The 14,778-nt window shown below is 40.8% G+C and overlaps 1 protein-coding gene across 1 annotated transcript in view; it reads left to right on the forward strand.

Moving 5' to 3' along the window:
* The window catches only part of STXBP5 (syntaxin binding protein 5), a 104,903-nt gene that overhangs the window by 65,602 nt on the left and 24,523 nt on the right, over nucleotides 1–14,778 (forward strand). Inside the window, exons 15-19 of the mRNA XM_080941818.1 lie at nucleotides 124–344; nucleotides 746–924; nucleotides 3,646–3,771; nucleotides 5,393–5,544; nucleotides 12,858–12,923. Coding sequence (XP_080797944.1) covers nucleotides 124–344; nucleotides 746–924; nucleotides 3,646–3,771; nucleotides 5,393–5,544; nucleotides 12,858–12,923 — 744 coding nt within the window. The remainder of the gene's footprint in view (nucleotides 1–123; nucleotides 345–745; nucleotides 925–3,645; nucleotides 3,772–5,392; nucleotides 5,545–12,857; nucleotides 12,924–14,778) is intronic.

Consider the following 14,778-nt stretch of genomic DNA (forward strand, 5'->3'; position numbering starts at 1 on the left):
AATGGTTGGCAGAGAGTCATTCACAAAGAAATGGGGATGGGCAAGAAATATCTGAAAGGGTGGCAGGGAAGAATTAGCAACTTTTGACTTTTCAACTAAAATTTGTAATATACTTTTTTCTAGTAACTCTACAAGTACTGTATAAATTAAAAACATCTAAAGTATTTGAAAAGTCAAGAAATAAAGAGGACAGACAGAACACCGACATTGTAGATGAAGATCCATATGCCATTCAGATCATCTCCTGGTGCCCAGAGAGCAGAATGCTGTGCATAGCTGGAGTGTCAGCTCATGTCATCATCTATAGATTCAGCAAGCAGGAAGTGGTGACAGAAGCCATTCCGGTAATCATCTCATAACTGCCTTTGTGTCAATTTCTGATATTTTTAAGCTTTTAAAAAGTGTTTAGTAAGCAGTTTGCAGTTGCTTTGTATAAAAATTTTGGAAACACATTAGTATTTAAAACACCACTTATTTTGTAAAAACAAAAAAAAAAAAATAGCAGTAATTTAACGGACTATCCTAATCTTTAAGTATATTATATCTTTTATTTCTATAGGCATGATTCATGTGCATGTGCGAACTCATACCTAGATTCACAAGCTTTTAAAAGTTTAGTCAAAACTCATTTTTAACTTTTAAATATAGCTTTTTAAAAAACTTAAAAAAATATTCTTTCTGTTACATTATAATACAATGAGTATTAAGCACTAGGAATTGGTAAACAGCTATTCTTTCATGACAGATGCTTGAAGTCCGACTGTTATACGAAATAAGTGACGTGGAGACACCGGAAGGCGAGCAGCCGCCACCTTTGTCCACCCCAGTGAGCAGCTCCAACCCTCAGCCCGTTCCTCCCCAGTCTCATCCGTCTACCAGTAGCAGCTCATCTGATGGGCTCCGCGATAATGTACCTTGTTTAAAGTAAGTTGCAGAGATGTAAGCCTGTTTTATGTTACCTCTTAATTTAGATACATAGTAATTGTTGGTAAGCTTATAATAGCATTTTCCTGTAAGTGTCTCTGTGTGTTTGGCTGTGGTTAACTGAACCGGTACTTTTATGGTTTAAGCAGGATGGTGACTCTGTAGTGTCACACCTAAGATGACTAAGGTTTAAAATGATGAGGTGTGGTGACTACATGTCACCCTGTGTATATCACTAGGTCTTCCCGTGGTCTCAGTCTGGATCTTCGTTTAATGTGACTCATGTTCCTTTTTTTCTCTAAACGCTGAAGGTTCTGCCTCCTTTCATCCTCACCTTGAATTTGCTGTTCTCATATTTTTTTTTCCTCCAATCACTTTATTGTTACTTAAAAGACTCAATTTTTGAGTCATTTTAAAACCATACTTGTCCACAATGCAAGGATACATGGGATAGATGTTTTCATTTTTCTGCTCAGCTTCTACTTTTGAGTAGTTAAATTCTTAGGACATAGAGGAATGAAGCAGTGAGCACATAATGAAGATCACTGGATTGCACGAGGACTGTGTGACTCGCAGTGTGACTCGGGAAGTAGCTGGAGTCAGGACGGGACGAAAGCCATCTCTGGGGTGTTCTGAGTAGAGGGGTGGACAGGACAGCGCTCGTTCTAACTGAAGAACTAGGCATTGTATCACTTCCACGGTGCATCTTCCAGGACCTCCTCTACTAGTGAGTATATGGCGACTGGCACCAGGATGGTCATATAATAAAAAAGTCACTCCTCCAGAAAAGGCCAACGGACTTTGAAAAATCACAATTATACTTAAATTACATGCTTTACAGAAATTCTCCACATGCTCTTGAAAACTTGAGTATAGATTTTAAACGTGATTATCAAGTAAGGATGATCTTGCCTATTTCAGGATATGTGCCAATGTCTGGAGATACTTTTAGCTTCGCAATAGGGGGTGGAGCTGCTGGTGATGTTGATTTGGTAGAAGGACATCTGCGATGAGGGTCACTTCTACAGTGGGCACAGCAAAGAATTCTCCAAACTATGGCAGTCCAAAGTCCCTGCTTTCCCATTCCTTCTCTCCATCTTGCTTTCTCCCACCGTCCCCTCTCTCACACTTAGGAACACACATCTCCTTTTAGCTACAGTTACAGCATATATGATCTAGAATGAAGCTTACAGAATTGTATGGCTTTTATTCTTTTATTACTCAGTACTACTTTAACATTAATTTATAAATATTACTATGATTTTTAATTTTATATTTTTAGTTTTTGTTAATTTTAGAGGTGGCTAAAATATAATTTACCTTTTATGTGTATTGGTGATTTTCTATTTTCTTAATTCAACCAGTTATATTAAGTAACCTTTTAAAAATATTTAGCACAATGTTATTACAAATAATGTGAGATAATTGTGTCATCTTCAACAATATTACTATACCTTAATTTGGGCTTTAAAATTACTTCCACCTCTACATGTTGATAGATATTTAACAGTCTAAAACAAGAAATCTGTTTTCCTACCCAAAGAGTAAGCACCATCAATACATTGCTTTCCCATGCCAAGAGAGGCCAGGGAATAGTTATGACAAGGGACACAGTGCTCTCAAGCCAGAGTGGCACGACCTCTGACCTTGGCTTCGCAGATAAGAATAAGAAGCAGGTCTAGGAGGCGCATCTCTGTCCTTTGACTTTGCTTAGGTGGGTGTTAGCACCTGCAGCCAGTAAGCTGAGCACAGAGCGTGGCATCTAACTACTGCCCACTGACTGTGACCTAGTCACCCGCCCTTGTCCTCACACTTGCAGCTCAGGGCCCAGGTTGAGTTGAAAGAACACAGCAGAGCAAAGTAGGATTTCAAGGACCAGCCAGCATCACCAGTTGTTTAACAGGTGCCAAGCAGTGATAGTGGCTTCAGAAAGCCATCAGGAAAAAATAATAACAAAACCCTTAGCTTTTCCAGTAAATGTTTTATTGCACCAAGAAAGGATGCAAACTGAGAGTGGGCCTGGTGCCAGAAAGGAGCTGTGTGTTTTATGTCGGCAGAACTGGAGCAGTGAGGCTCCTCGGGCTGTGGGGCCCAGATGATGCTACCACACGCCCCAGGCACCAGACGTGAGTCTGCAGGGTATGGTGGCTCTCTTAGGATTTGGTCTTCATTTGGTATTTCTTTTCTCCTTGTCTCCTGTTTCCTGCTTTTGGAATGGGGATCTTCACTGTATACTGGGAGTATGCATCTTTTTATTTTCTTGTTTTCAGGAATGCGCACGCATGCTCTCATTGGCTTACCTTGTCTTCTACTCTGTATGGCATATACCCACCAAATGGGCCTCAAAAATCAGAGAAGTGCTCTGCTTCATTTTAGATGGTGAAATAGTTACCCACTAAAACTTAGCTGCTCCTACTTGGTTTTGAATTTCGTGGTGTGTCTTTTGTGATTTTAGGCTTCATGTTTTCATGCACTTTTCCTCTCTGGTTTCTTACCAGTCATTTCCTACCTTGGGGATTTCTGTCACTTAGACATGTGTTCCTATCTACTGCTTGGTCAAATACTTCTACAGTGTAAGGTTCTGATTTTCACGTGTGAGGAAGTCTAGTGTTGTTTCCTGTATAAAGATATTCTTGCATAACCATGTATGATTTGATGTGCATAGGACACTCAGGTCATTGGAAGAGTGTTAAAGCTAATGTGTCTCCCTTTTTTTCTCAGAGTTAAGAACTCACCACTAAAACAGTCTCCAGGCTATCAGACAGAGCTAGTCATTCAGCTGGTGTGGGTGGGTGGAGAACCCCCACAGCAGATCACCAGCCTGGCCCTCAACTCTTCCTATGGACTGTAAGTAGGAGGATTTTTGTTTTGTTTTCTTTTGTTTCCTCAGTCTCTCATAATATTCCCTATATAATTTGTATTTAAGTTATAAAACTATAAAGAACTTAGGCTTTATTGTATCATCACCTAAAATGTTGCTGGGTAAGTCTAAGTTCAGACTTTACTGGATGCTTTATTTGGGACCTGGTTTTGTTTTGCATAGTCTGTACTGAGACTACAGATACCAAGTATTGGCCGATACTCATGGAGATAAAGGGCCAAAGTCAGCATAAGCTCTTCACCAATTTCCTACAGAACAATTTTCTCAGCTTCCCTTAAGACCCTAGCGTAAGACTGCATAAATGGATTCTGTAGTTAACAGCGTCATTTCTTCTTTCTGCTTCCGAAGTTAACTTTGTAAATCGAAAGGGCATAGTGGTGGTTTTAAGGAGGTTCTCTTCTGTACATGATTGTAAGTTTTCTCTGGTTTTGTTGTAGAGATCAAGCATGTGTTAGTCCTTTTTCATTTGTAAAAACCCAGCTTTGCCATAAGAAGCTGCCTTGTGCTGAAGTGTTTGTCTTGCATAGCCTGCCATTGTCCTCAGGAGCAGCCCTAGGAGTCACTTGTCCCCCGCCCATCCCTGGTCATTACAGCCCTCTGTTTCTTGGTTGTAAGCTGAGGGACTTCTCTGATATCTCTCATTGGCTGCTTTCTAACAGAAGAGCACAAGCCCCTACCTTCTAAGTACTTTATTAACCATAACCGTTCAAATAGAAAGGCAAACAGCAGATTAAAAACAAGAATCAGTAGGAAGTTTCAAAAGTAATTCAAATTAACTGATTAATTATAGGACTTACCATGTTCATGGGATCGTTTCTTAGTGGGAGTTTTTGCACTTTCTGTATATTTTAAATTTAAATTATTTGCCGAGACTACATAAGTATAGGTGCATATTTAAAGCTTCAAGTGAAAAATCTAACTTTGTGCTCCCTTTGTGCATCTGGGCATTGTCTGGACCTTGGCGGTCATTGCCTGCTTTCCCAAGTCTTAGCCATACTCTGACTGTGGTGGGAACTCTCCGTCCATGCCTGTGTTCATGACAGATTGTGGTCCCTGAACTGTAAGGAGACAGTATTCTGAGCACCTCAAAGAGAGCCTTCCAGGAATCACACTGTCTTTTACTTTAACAGAAGAATGACTAGACGTTACCCAATCTGTAATTTATCTTCCAAGGGGCAGAACAAAGCTTCATCTTATATGTCAAATCTCCTTAGAAATGGCGTAGATACTTGGTTCAGTGTTGTAGGTGATGCCTACAGACAGGTAGGCAATCCCTTGAGCAGGGCCGTGTGTTCTGTGTCCCCATGCCAACTGAGGCAAATCCCCAGACCCCAAGGTGGAAGGAAAATACCTAACTCCCAAGGGCCATTCTCTAACCTCCACATGTGAGCTCTACATAGCACACACACATACACACACACACACACACACACACACACACAGAGAGAGAGAGAGAGAGAGAGAGAGATAGAAAGGGAATAAAGATTTTTCTGAAACACCCATTACCCTATTTTCTTCAGCTTTATAGTTTATATTTCTTCTTAATAACGTGTTTGCACTAAAATACATATGCTTTTCCGTTGCCAGGGTGGTTTTCGGCAACTGTAACGGCATTGCAATGGTTGACTACCTCCAGAAAGCAGTTCTGCTCAACCTCAGCACCATTGAACTGTACGGCTCCAATGATCCTTATCGGAGAGAACCTCGGTCGCCCCGTAAATCTCGACAGCCTTCAGGAGGTAAAGAAAAGAGCAACTCCCTGAGCTTTAGCTGTGAACAGTCCCACGTACGGGATGTGTGTCTGTGATGCTTCAGTTAAGCAGTGGTTAGCGGTTCGTCTGATCTGAATGTAATGTAAACAGCCAAAGCCTAGCTAGAGATACAAGTCTTATGTTTTTGTTTCGTATCACCATTGTTGTCGTTTGTTCTTAATAATCTAGAGTTTTATTTACTGTCTGGAGAGAATTTGCATAATGCTATAATGTATTTCCAGTTATTACAGAGTAGAAATAGATTTCAAAGTTCTATTGTTTGGCTCTTATAAGCCAATAATTGAGTTTTAACTATTTAAGTCAAAGTCATGACTCCTCATGCAAAAGTGTGGCCACAGAAGTGATCACATGCCGATTTTTAAAGAATCTCTCTAGCATTCTTCAGTGTTTGCTAAGTATCTAGTATTCATATTAAAGGTTTTTAATTTGATACCTCTTAGAACATAGAGTACAAGTATTTCTAGCTATATCCTGTACCCCTTGCCTGGTTTCCCTTTATGATACACAGCAAATAACCCTGCTTGGGCTCGTTTACTCCTCTGCAGAGTCCTGGGAAGTACTGGACCACTGATCAGGGAACTGGTCTAAACATTCTTTACACCCAATGCAATTCAAGTTCCTCTTTATTCAGAGCAGTCATGGGGTAGAAATTTGCCCAACATCTGCAAAGCTCTGGGCTGGATATACATTCATGTATAGAAACACACACACACACACACACACACACACACACACACACACCAACCCTCACACATAACATTTTAACATTCTCTCTGAGATTGTTTAATTGTTCTCAGCACACGTTTTGGCTAATGATAGCTACCAAGTTTGTAAATACACGAGAAAACTAAAAAAACAAGCAAAAAAGAAAAGTTAATTTTAGGTTTTTCTATCATTTTGCCTAATGGTCATAACTTTCTTTTCTGAGTCCGTTTCACGTTTTTTGTCTGAGTTGGATCCTTTTGTCGTGTATGATGTTCAGCAGTAGCTCTGTTCCAAGCATGCCATTTTAGTGTGTGTCTCGTTTCTTTCCCTCCCCCTCATCGCACACTGAGGTATACTGCTTGGGACTCCTTGCATGTGCGGCCTTTCTAGCTTGTATTCTGAATCTGTGAAAAAACTCCGCTCTTCTGTCTTAAGTAAGTCGTAAAGTCACTGCTGCCTTCTTTATTTTACTTACTAACTAAAATACTTTATATCTAAGAGACTAAACTCATTATTTAGATTTATCTCACAAGAGCTATTGAGACAGTATGCCCCAACCAAACTTCCTTATAAAGCAAAGGCAAAAATATTTATATTGGGGGCTGGAGAGATGGCTCGGTGGTTAAGAGCACTGACTGCTCTTCCAGAGGTCCTGGGTTCAATTCCCAAAAACCACATGGTGGCTCACAATGGGAGCCAATGCTGTCTTCCTGTGTGTCAGAGGACAACAATGATGTACTCACATACAGAAAATAAATAAAATATTAAAAAATATTAAAATATCTTCATGACAGTTTTTTCCTGGAGAAGAAAAATTCAGATTATACAAAGTTGTAAAAATCTTACTAGTCTTAAAATTAATTCTCCTCTTTATACTTTAAGAAGTTTATATTAAATTGCTAGTAATTAAGTGTCCAAACTTATCTAAGGGTAGCAACAAGTTTTATTATACCATTAATTTTTTTTAAAATTTTACTGCATTCCTACTTTATTCCATAAATCGAATAATATCATTTATATTCTTATTTACTTTATTTTATAAGGAAGAATTAAACGTTAGGCATATGAGAATTATTTGAAGTTTTTATTAGTTTAAAATATTTCCCATTGTAATTATGCCTCACTTCATTATTTAAGCTTTCCTAATAAGTGAAAAATTTAGGCCTGGGGATACATATGTCTGTGATAGAAGAAGCTCTGCTTCATGGAGGGGGGGGCAGGAATGACGGTTAATTGCTTTTAAATGGTTTCAATAATATCTTGAGATTATTTGTGACTCTAATCCCAAAAATGTCTTACTTATTTTTCTTATAAAATTAACTGTACAATAATTGGTACTAAAATTCTTTCATTGTACTAATTAGTGTTGGGGTGCAGGCCCACAAATTTAGGGTGTCGGAGTCTGAGGCATGAGGATCTCTGCAAGCTCAAGGTTAGCCTGCTGGAACCGTATCTTAAAACCAAAAGTTAGGTGAGTTAAGAAGTACACATGCCCATGCCAACCCCCCCCACACACACATGCATACACCATACCACACGCCACGCATATACACATACATACCACACACACCACACCACACTATACCACACACACACACACACACACACACACACACACACACACCACACCAGCAGTGGGTCTGTAGGCATGCTGTGATAGCTAACTAGCTTGCTTGCCGCTTGCTTGCCTTTTCATTTTTTCTTTTTTCCCCTTGTTTTCTTTTCCTTCTTTTCTTGTAGTGAGTTCTTGATCTGTAGCACAGGTGCTGTCACGCTGTCCTTCACCATTTTTAATAGGGCAGTTTGATGCAGAATTGGATTTTCCACTGACAGATATAGTTTATTTTGATTAATCAAGACTCTACGGTCACTTATGAATGTGATTTATGAGATAAAGCATTATCACTTGAAATTTGAATATTACTATATTGAATATAGCTATTACATTGCAGGTGAATTACTGCTTGAGATAGAAAACTGTTAGGCGGATGCCTTGGTGGATATTGGGCCCATTCCAGACCTTCTGTGTGTTGTGGATTCTTGCCTTTGGTACGGCCTGTGCAGTGACATTGCTGCAAAATACCGAAAGAAAGGGGCGCCTAACTTAAAATTTAGATTAGTTCTAGAATTTACCCCTTAACATTTCAGATCAGGTTAACTGTGAGTAATTAAAGCCACAAGAAGGGGAATTGTAAGAAGTGTGCGTATTCAGTGTGATAGGTTCGGAGTCGAGTCTGTAAGTGTTGGGCTGAGCAGGTCGGTGCTAAGCCTCATGTGCTGGGCTCAGTTTCCAGCACACACGTGGCAGCTCACAATCACCTGCCTCAGGCCCTGCATGTGAATGACACAGACATAGGTGCAGTCAAACACCCAGACACATCAAATATAAACAAATATTTAAAGCGAGAAGATGGAGGTGACTGGACTACTAAGGTGGCCGGGTAGATAGAGGTGCTCCCTATGGGAGCCTGGAAACCCGTGTTTAATCTCTGTATCCCACATAAACTTAGAACCAATTCCACGGAATTGTCCTTTGTCCTCCACATATGCCCCATGGCATGCAAACATCCTGCCACCACACAACCCTCCCAAAAAATAAAACAACAACAGGCAACAACAACAACAGTTTCCAAAGACCTAAGCTGGAGTTAGTAAGTGCCAGCAGGGGTTAAGAGTGACTAAAGTAAAGTACAGTCTAGCCGGTGGGTTTGCCAGGCTCGATGCCAGAGCAGGTGTCCATAGTCCTGGGGCTGGGAGGCCGACGGCAGGCGTGGCCCCTGAGCTCACCGGCTAAGCCTCCAGGAGTTCAGTGAGGCTCTGTCCCCAAAACTAGGGTGGAGGGCCTGTGCGTGCGGGAAGGACACATGCAGAGCTGTTTCTCCCCTCCCTTTTCACCTGCATTCCAGGAATTGAACTCACAGCGTCAGGTTTGGGTTGCAAGTGCTTTACCTGCTAAGCCTTCTTCCATGCACAGCACTACCTTTAAATCTGATAGCGACATGTTTCATGAAGTTAAGTAGGTATTTAATGCTGAACTCTGACAGTTTTTTCAAACCGAGTCAGCACCACTGACTAAAAGTGACACTTGGCACTTGATTGACATAACCTGACTTAGCAAACAGTCCACTGCCTGGTTCTCAGGTAGTTTTACTGTAGCAGCGCCGTGGTTTTCATGACGTGGCATGCCTAGTATGGAATACGCACGGGCACATAGTTCACACATAATTCCGCTGTTACGTAGCTCAGGTAGTAAATCGTGCTTCCTATGAGATGTCTGAAAGAGAAGGCAGACTTACTAAAGCCACCCTGTTTAAAGGGCCACTGCTGCACTTCGAGGGTTGGAAGCTACTTCCCTGCTTCCATCATACTTCTGTGACTACAGATTACTGTGTGACTGGGGTAGTTTAGGTCTTTGAAAAAATGTCATTATTATTGTAGTCGTCCTCAGTGTTGTTGTTGTTGTTGTTTTCTTTGGGAGGGTTGTGTGGTGGCAGGATGCATGCCATGGGGCATATGTGGAGGACAAGAAGGGGGTGGAAGGCAGAGGGAAGAAGAGGAAGTAAAGGGGGAGGAAAGATGTCACAGTGACACACCTGCACCTCTACCGTGTAGGGCTGGGGGAGACTGACGCTCAGCAAGAGCAAACTGACGCAGAGGGCTTTGCTGCTATATTTAACTCATTTACTGTGATGCAGTATCCGTAACATTCATATTAAACTGTATCAGCCCACTTTGTTTAACTGGGCCTCTATCTTTTCCTAGACTACTTTTAAAAGATAATTTTGTCTATGTGTGTATGTGCATGAGCATGTGCGTTGGTGTATATGGAGTTTCTTCAATTATTTCTAGCTTTTGAGGGGGAGACTGTGGCTTGAGGAAAACTGGAATTCAGTGTTCTGTCTGGGCTCCCACCTCACCAGTGCTGGGCTGACAGATACCTCACACCTGGCTTTTGTGGGGGTTGTGGGATCTGAACTCCGGTCCTCAGGCAGGCACCTGACTGACCAAGTCGTCTCTCCAGCCCCTGCAATGACATTTTATGATCCAGTGTTTTCTGGACTTCAGTAGAATTTATAGTGCACTGAGAGGGCAGTGTTGACAAAAGTACTGAGGGGTTAGAGTCCCCAAAGTAAGTTATGGTTCTTATTCTTTTAAGTAGTAGGAGAGCAGACCCCGCCCACACAGCGTGAGTGACGACGGACTTCTCATGAAGCTTTCCTGTGCTGTCCAGTTTCTGAGATAATCTACTCTTCCCAACAGTCTCCCTCCTATTTTAATGAGATGTGTGTATTTGTGTGTGTGAGTTTATGTGTGCTCATGCATATACATTTGCATGTTTGTAAATGTGTGTCTGTCTGTATGTGTATGTGTGTGTGCATTTGTGCTTGTGTATCTGTATGTGTCTGTGTATGTGTATCTATTTGTCTGCATGTGTGTATCTGTGTCTTGTTTGTATGTCTTAAGTATGTATGTGTCTGTGTGTGTCTTTGTGTCTTTTATGTGTATATGCCTCTCTCTCTGAATGTGTGTGTATCTTTCCATCCATCAGTCCGTCCAGCACATTTAGTCAGTGTTTCATGAACGTGGGTAGGGAAGGTTATTTACGTGAACAGTTTACTAAGTACTAAACCACTGAGACGTCTGCCCCTCTACCTCAGTAACCATTAGCTGTCTATTGCTTTGCAAAGAGCAGTGGGGCCTCGTGATCCCTTCTACACTTCTCGTGGTAAGTTGTGTGTCCCTGTCACAGAAGTCTTATATAAGTAACACTGCTGTGAGTCCATGGGCGTAACAACAATGCCGTGTTCAGAAGACAGCAGTTGGCAGCACTCGGTCCTAACCTTCAGCTCTTTATTCTTTCTGCCCACGCTGCTGCACTGTTCCCTAGGCCTGGGAGGAATTAGTACACACGTTCTGTCTAGGGCTGAGCACTCAAAGCAAATATTCTCAGCAGTGACAAGCTATGTCTCTTTCTTAGCTGTCACCCACTGCAAGAAGATTCTCTAGAAAGGCGGAGAGCGTTGATCTATGAGTATCCACAGAACTGTTTAGAAGGCTGGAGAGATGGCCCAGGGTTAAGAGCACTGACTGTTCTTCTACAGGTCCTGAGTTCAATTCCCCACAAATACATGGTAGCTCACAACCATCTATAAAGGGATCTGATGCCTCTTCTGGCGTGCAGATGCATATGGAGTAGAGCACTCATGCATTAAGTAAATAAAATTTAGGGGAATAAAGATAGTTTGACCCTATATCAACTAAGCAAAACAACAGTGGTAGATTATACACAGAGAGAGAAAGAAAAAGGTAACACATATGCACAGACATGCATACACATAAACGCACATATGCTGCATAGACACATGCTCGCGTACACACACACACACACACACACACACACACACACACACACACACCATCACCTCCCTGGCATAGATTTTGGTCCCTTTAGAGTACAAAGCATGAATTTCCCCCTGTGGAGCAGACCTAAAATCCAACTAGGAGCTGGTTTGTTCAGTAACCCCATGAGTGTGCCCAGTGTTTCACACCATGCCTGGAGTGTCAGCACTGTAGCTCAGAGGGCCAGCTGTGTAAGATTTTTGCTGACTTTTCCCTGGAAGCCCACATAGCACTTGGCAGTGCTACGATGCCAGCCAGCAGGGAGGAAGCTCCGTTCCTGCTTGGTTTCTGTGCAGCCCCAGTACGTGTTGTCTGTAACAGGAAGATCGTACGCTCCGGTTCTGGCAGGCATCTCAGTGCACAGCCTGTACCGTTTGGGGCGGGGGTGGGGTTCCGGCCCCTTCCAGACCAGCAGCTCAGAGGGAGGCATCTCACACCGGACACTGGCATTAGTGTTTAGTAGTCTGACTTGGGAACAGCACCTCTCAGGGTGCCAGCCTTTACAGTCTTTATTATCATTACTACCTGTTTTACCTCCTCATAAAATACTTCACAGTGTTTTATATAGTAATTTAGGTCAACTTATAGTTTGACTCATGTATAATATATATAATTCATATGGAGTTGAGAAAATTCTTTGTTAACAGGTTTTAATATGTGATATTATAGTTTTTAACAGAGATACTGTATAGGATAAGTAATGTGAAATATAAATTTAAGAGATACAAAATGTTTTCTTAAGTATTTAAAAATATTTAAGTGATATAGTCAAGATTTACTTGAGGAAAACCACTTAGAAATTTAAGTTGAGGATTCTTGGGATAAAAAAAAAAAAGAATCGCCAAGCTTAAGTGTTTTTTCTTCCTTGCAAAATTTAAAAGGGCATGTCATATGCCTGTACATCCCTGGTGTGTAACAGATCCTACATCATGTCTGATATCCTTAAAGGACAATAAAGGACCTCACTAAAAACACTGTTTCTATATCCCTTGTCCAGGGGGCTACAGCCGTATTAGTTGAATGTATTTTGTTTCCAGAATGTTCCCATTGCAAGCCCATCGTTGCCACAGTCTGTTGGTCTGCCTTCAAGTGGGTCATCACAAGGTCGACCCTAGAAGTAGGAGATCAGTTACAGAAACTGGCGTGGGCTCATTTGCTCTTGGTTTGCCTTTCAGCGGGCCTGTGCGATATCACTGAAGGGACCGTCGTCCCTGAAGATCGCTGCAAATCTCCGACTTCCGGTAACCTGGTTTTATTTCATTAATAATTATGAGTTTTTTAAAAAAATTAAGATGGCATATTGGTATTCTTTTCATCAACACTTAAATCTACATGTGAGAAACATGCCACCTGTCTTTCTTAAAGTTTTAACTGCTTTAATAAGTGGAAAGAAGCATCATGTGCTAATTAAAAATCCATCGCTTGTGCCTGTTGAGGGCTGTATGGTTGCCCAGTTAGCTCTCGTATAGTTACAATGTTAAATGTACTTTCTACTTATCAGTAAATAGAAGGTCTAGTTAGGCTTCTAGATACTTCTGGAAATGCTTCTAGATACTGCTAGAGCTATGCCTCTGGAGTCTACTGGCAATCCTTAGTAGAAAGGAGTAAAAAAATAAAGCCACATATTTTATTCTTATTTTATTTACTTTTGGTATTTTGAGATAGGCTTGGTTAGCCTAGAACTCACTACGTAGACCAGGTTGAGGTCTGCTTCCTACGTACTAAGATTAAAGGTAGCCATACTTAGTTTTGTTATTTGTGGTTTTTTTTAAGTTTTTTTTCTTTTAATCCTATGAAAATATCAAAAATACTTGTCTGAAATACTTACAATGAGATAGGATATAAATAAATAAAATGGTCAAATGGCACGTTGTAAATTATTTAAAACAACGGTTAATATTTTAAAAGTTAGTATTTGTAGGAAGGAAAATGATATGTATAAAATGGAATTGGAACTTAAAACGAGTCCTTCATAAGTACTAAGAAGAGATCAATATTTAAAAGTATAAGTACACACGTGCCTTCTGTCAAGTCTGCATTGACCAAACGTTATGCACTCAAACAGAGGAAACTGAGGACATTTTAAATCTATAACTACCCAATGTGGTCAGCTGCTCATCTGATTTTATAAATTCTTCAGAAAGCATGCAGAGTTTCCCTTTGCATTTATTTAAAAAGAAACCAGTGGTCTTTCTGAAGCTGACACCATTGCTGTCTGCAGCTGGATACACCAAATAAGCAGAGGTGGAGAGGGGCAGGCGCGCGTGGTGTGCCTGAAGGCTTGGCTTGGCTCAGCCAGCACCGCGGAAGTGGGGCTCCTGTGACGCATGTCTGTAGTCACACACAGAAAGTGGGAATCAGGCTATTTTAGACTAGAGCTTCACACTTGGCAGGATGTAAATGCTGCCTTTGGTGTTCATATGTGGACTGAGGACATAAGGAACTGAAGACACCTCGCGTGTTTGTTTAACTACAGTAATCTGGCAGAATTAAATAAACTTTGAAACTCAGTTTTCAAATATAAATTAAAACAACCAGTAGTAAGCATTTTCAACTAATATTGCCTGTTTATAGAAAACAGCAAATATTTCTCTAATATTTACATATGGAGCTGTTAGCCTGATATCTATCTTGATATGAACTACATAAAATAAAGCTATTATTTATCTCCATTTTACCGTAAATGTTTGAAGTTACTTGGCAGCAGAGATGATAACATGTGGAAGTTTCTATGGCCATTATACTCTCTAAGTATTTTGTATTTGTATAAAAACTACTGTACTTATTTCTAATCTGGAACTATAACTTAGATCAGTATTGGTTTTATGTTAGTCCTGTATGAGATTTGGGAGAATCTATGGTTGTCATTGACAAAAAGAACATGGATTATTCAAGGAACAGTATTTGCAAACCTCTGTGTGTGGTTGCGTTCTGCCCACGTTGTGGGTTTTTCTTGATGAGAACGTCCCTCTGGCCATAGTAAAGAAAATGATTTTGCGGGGTGTTGGGGTCAAGTTCAAGTTTTTCTGTTTCTCCCTAATTCACTAAGGTCAATTACTTTGATTGGGATTCTTTTAAGCACAGAAAAGGAAGTCT

Source organism: Micromys minutus (genome assembly GCF_963924665.1).
Source record: "Micromys minutus genome assembly, chromosome: 30".
Lineage (NCBI taxonomy): Eukaryota > Metazoa > Chordata > Mammalia > Rodentia > Muridae > Micromys > Micromys minutus.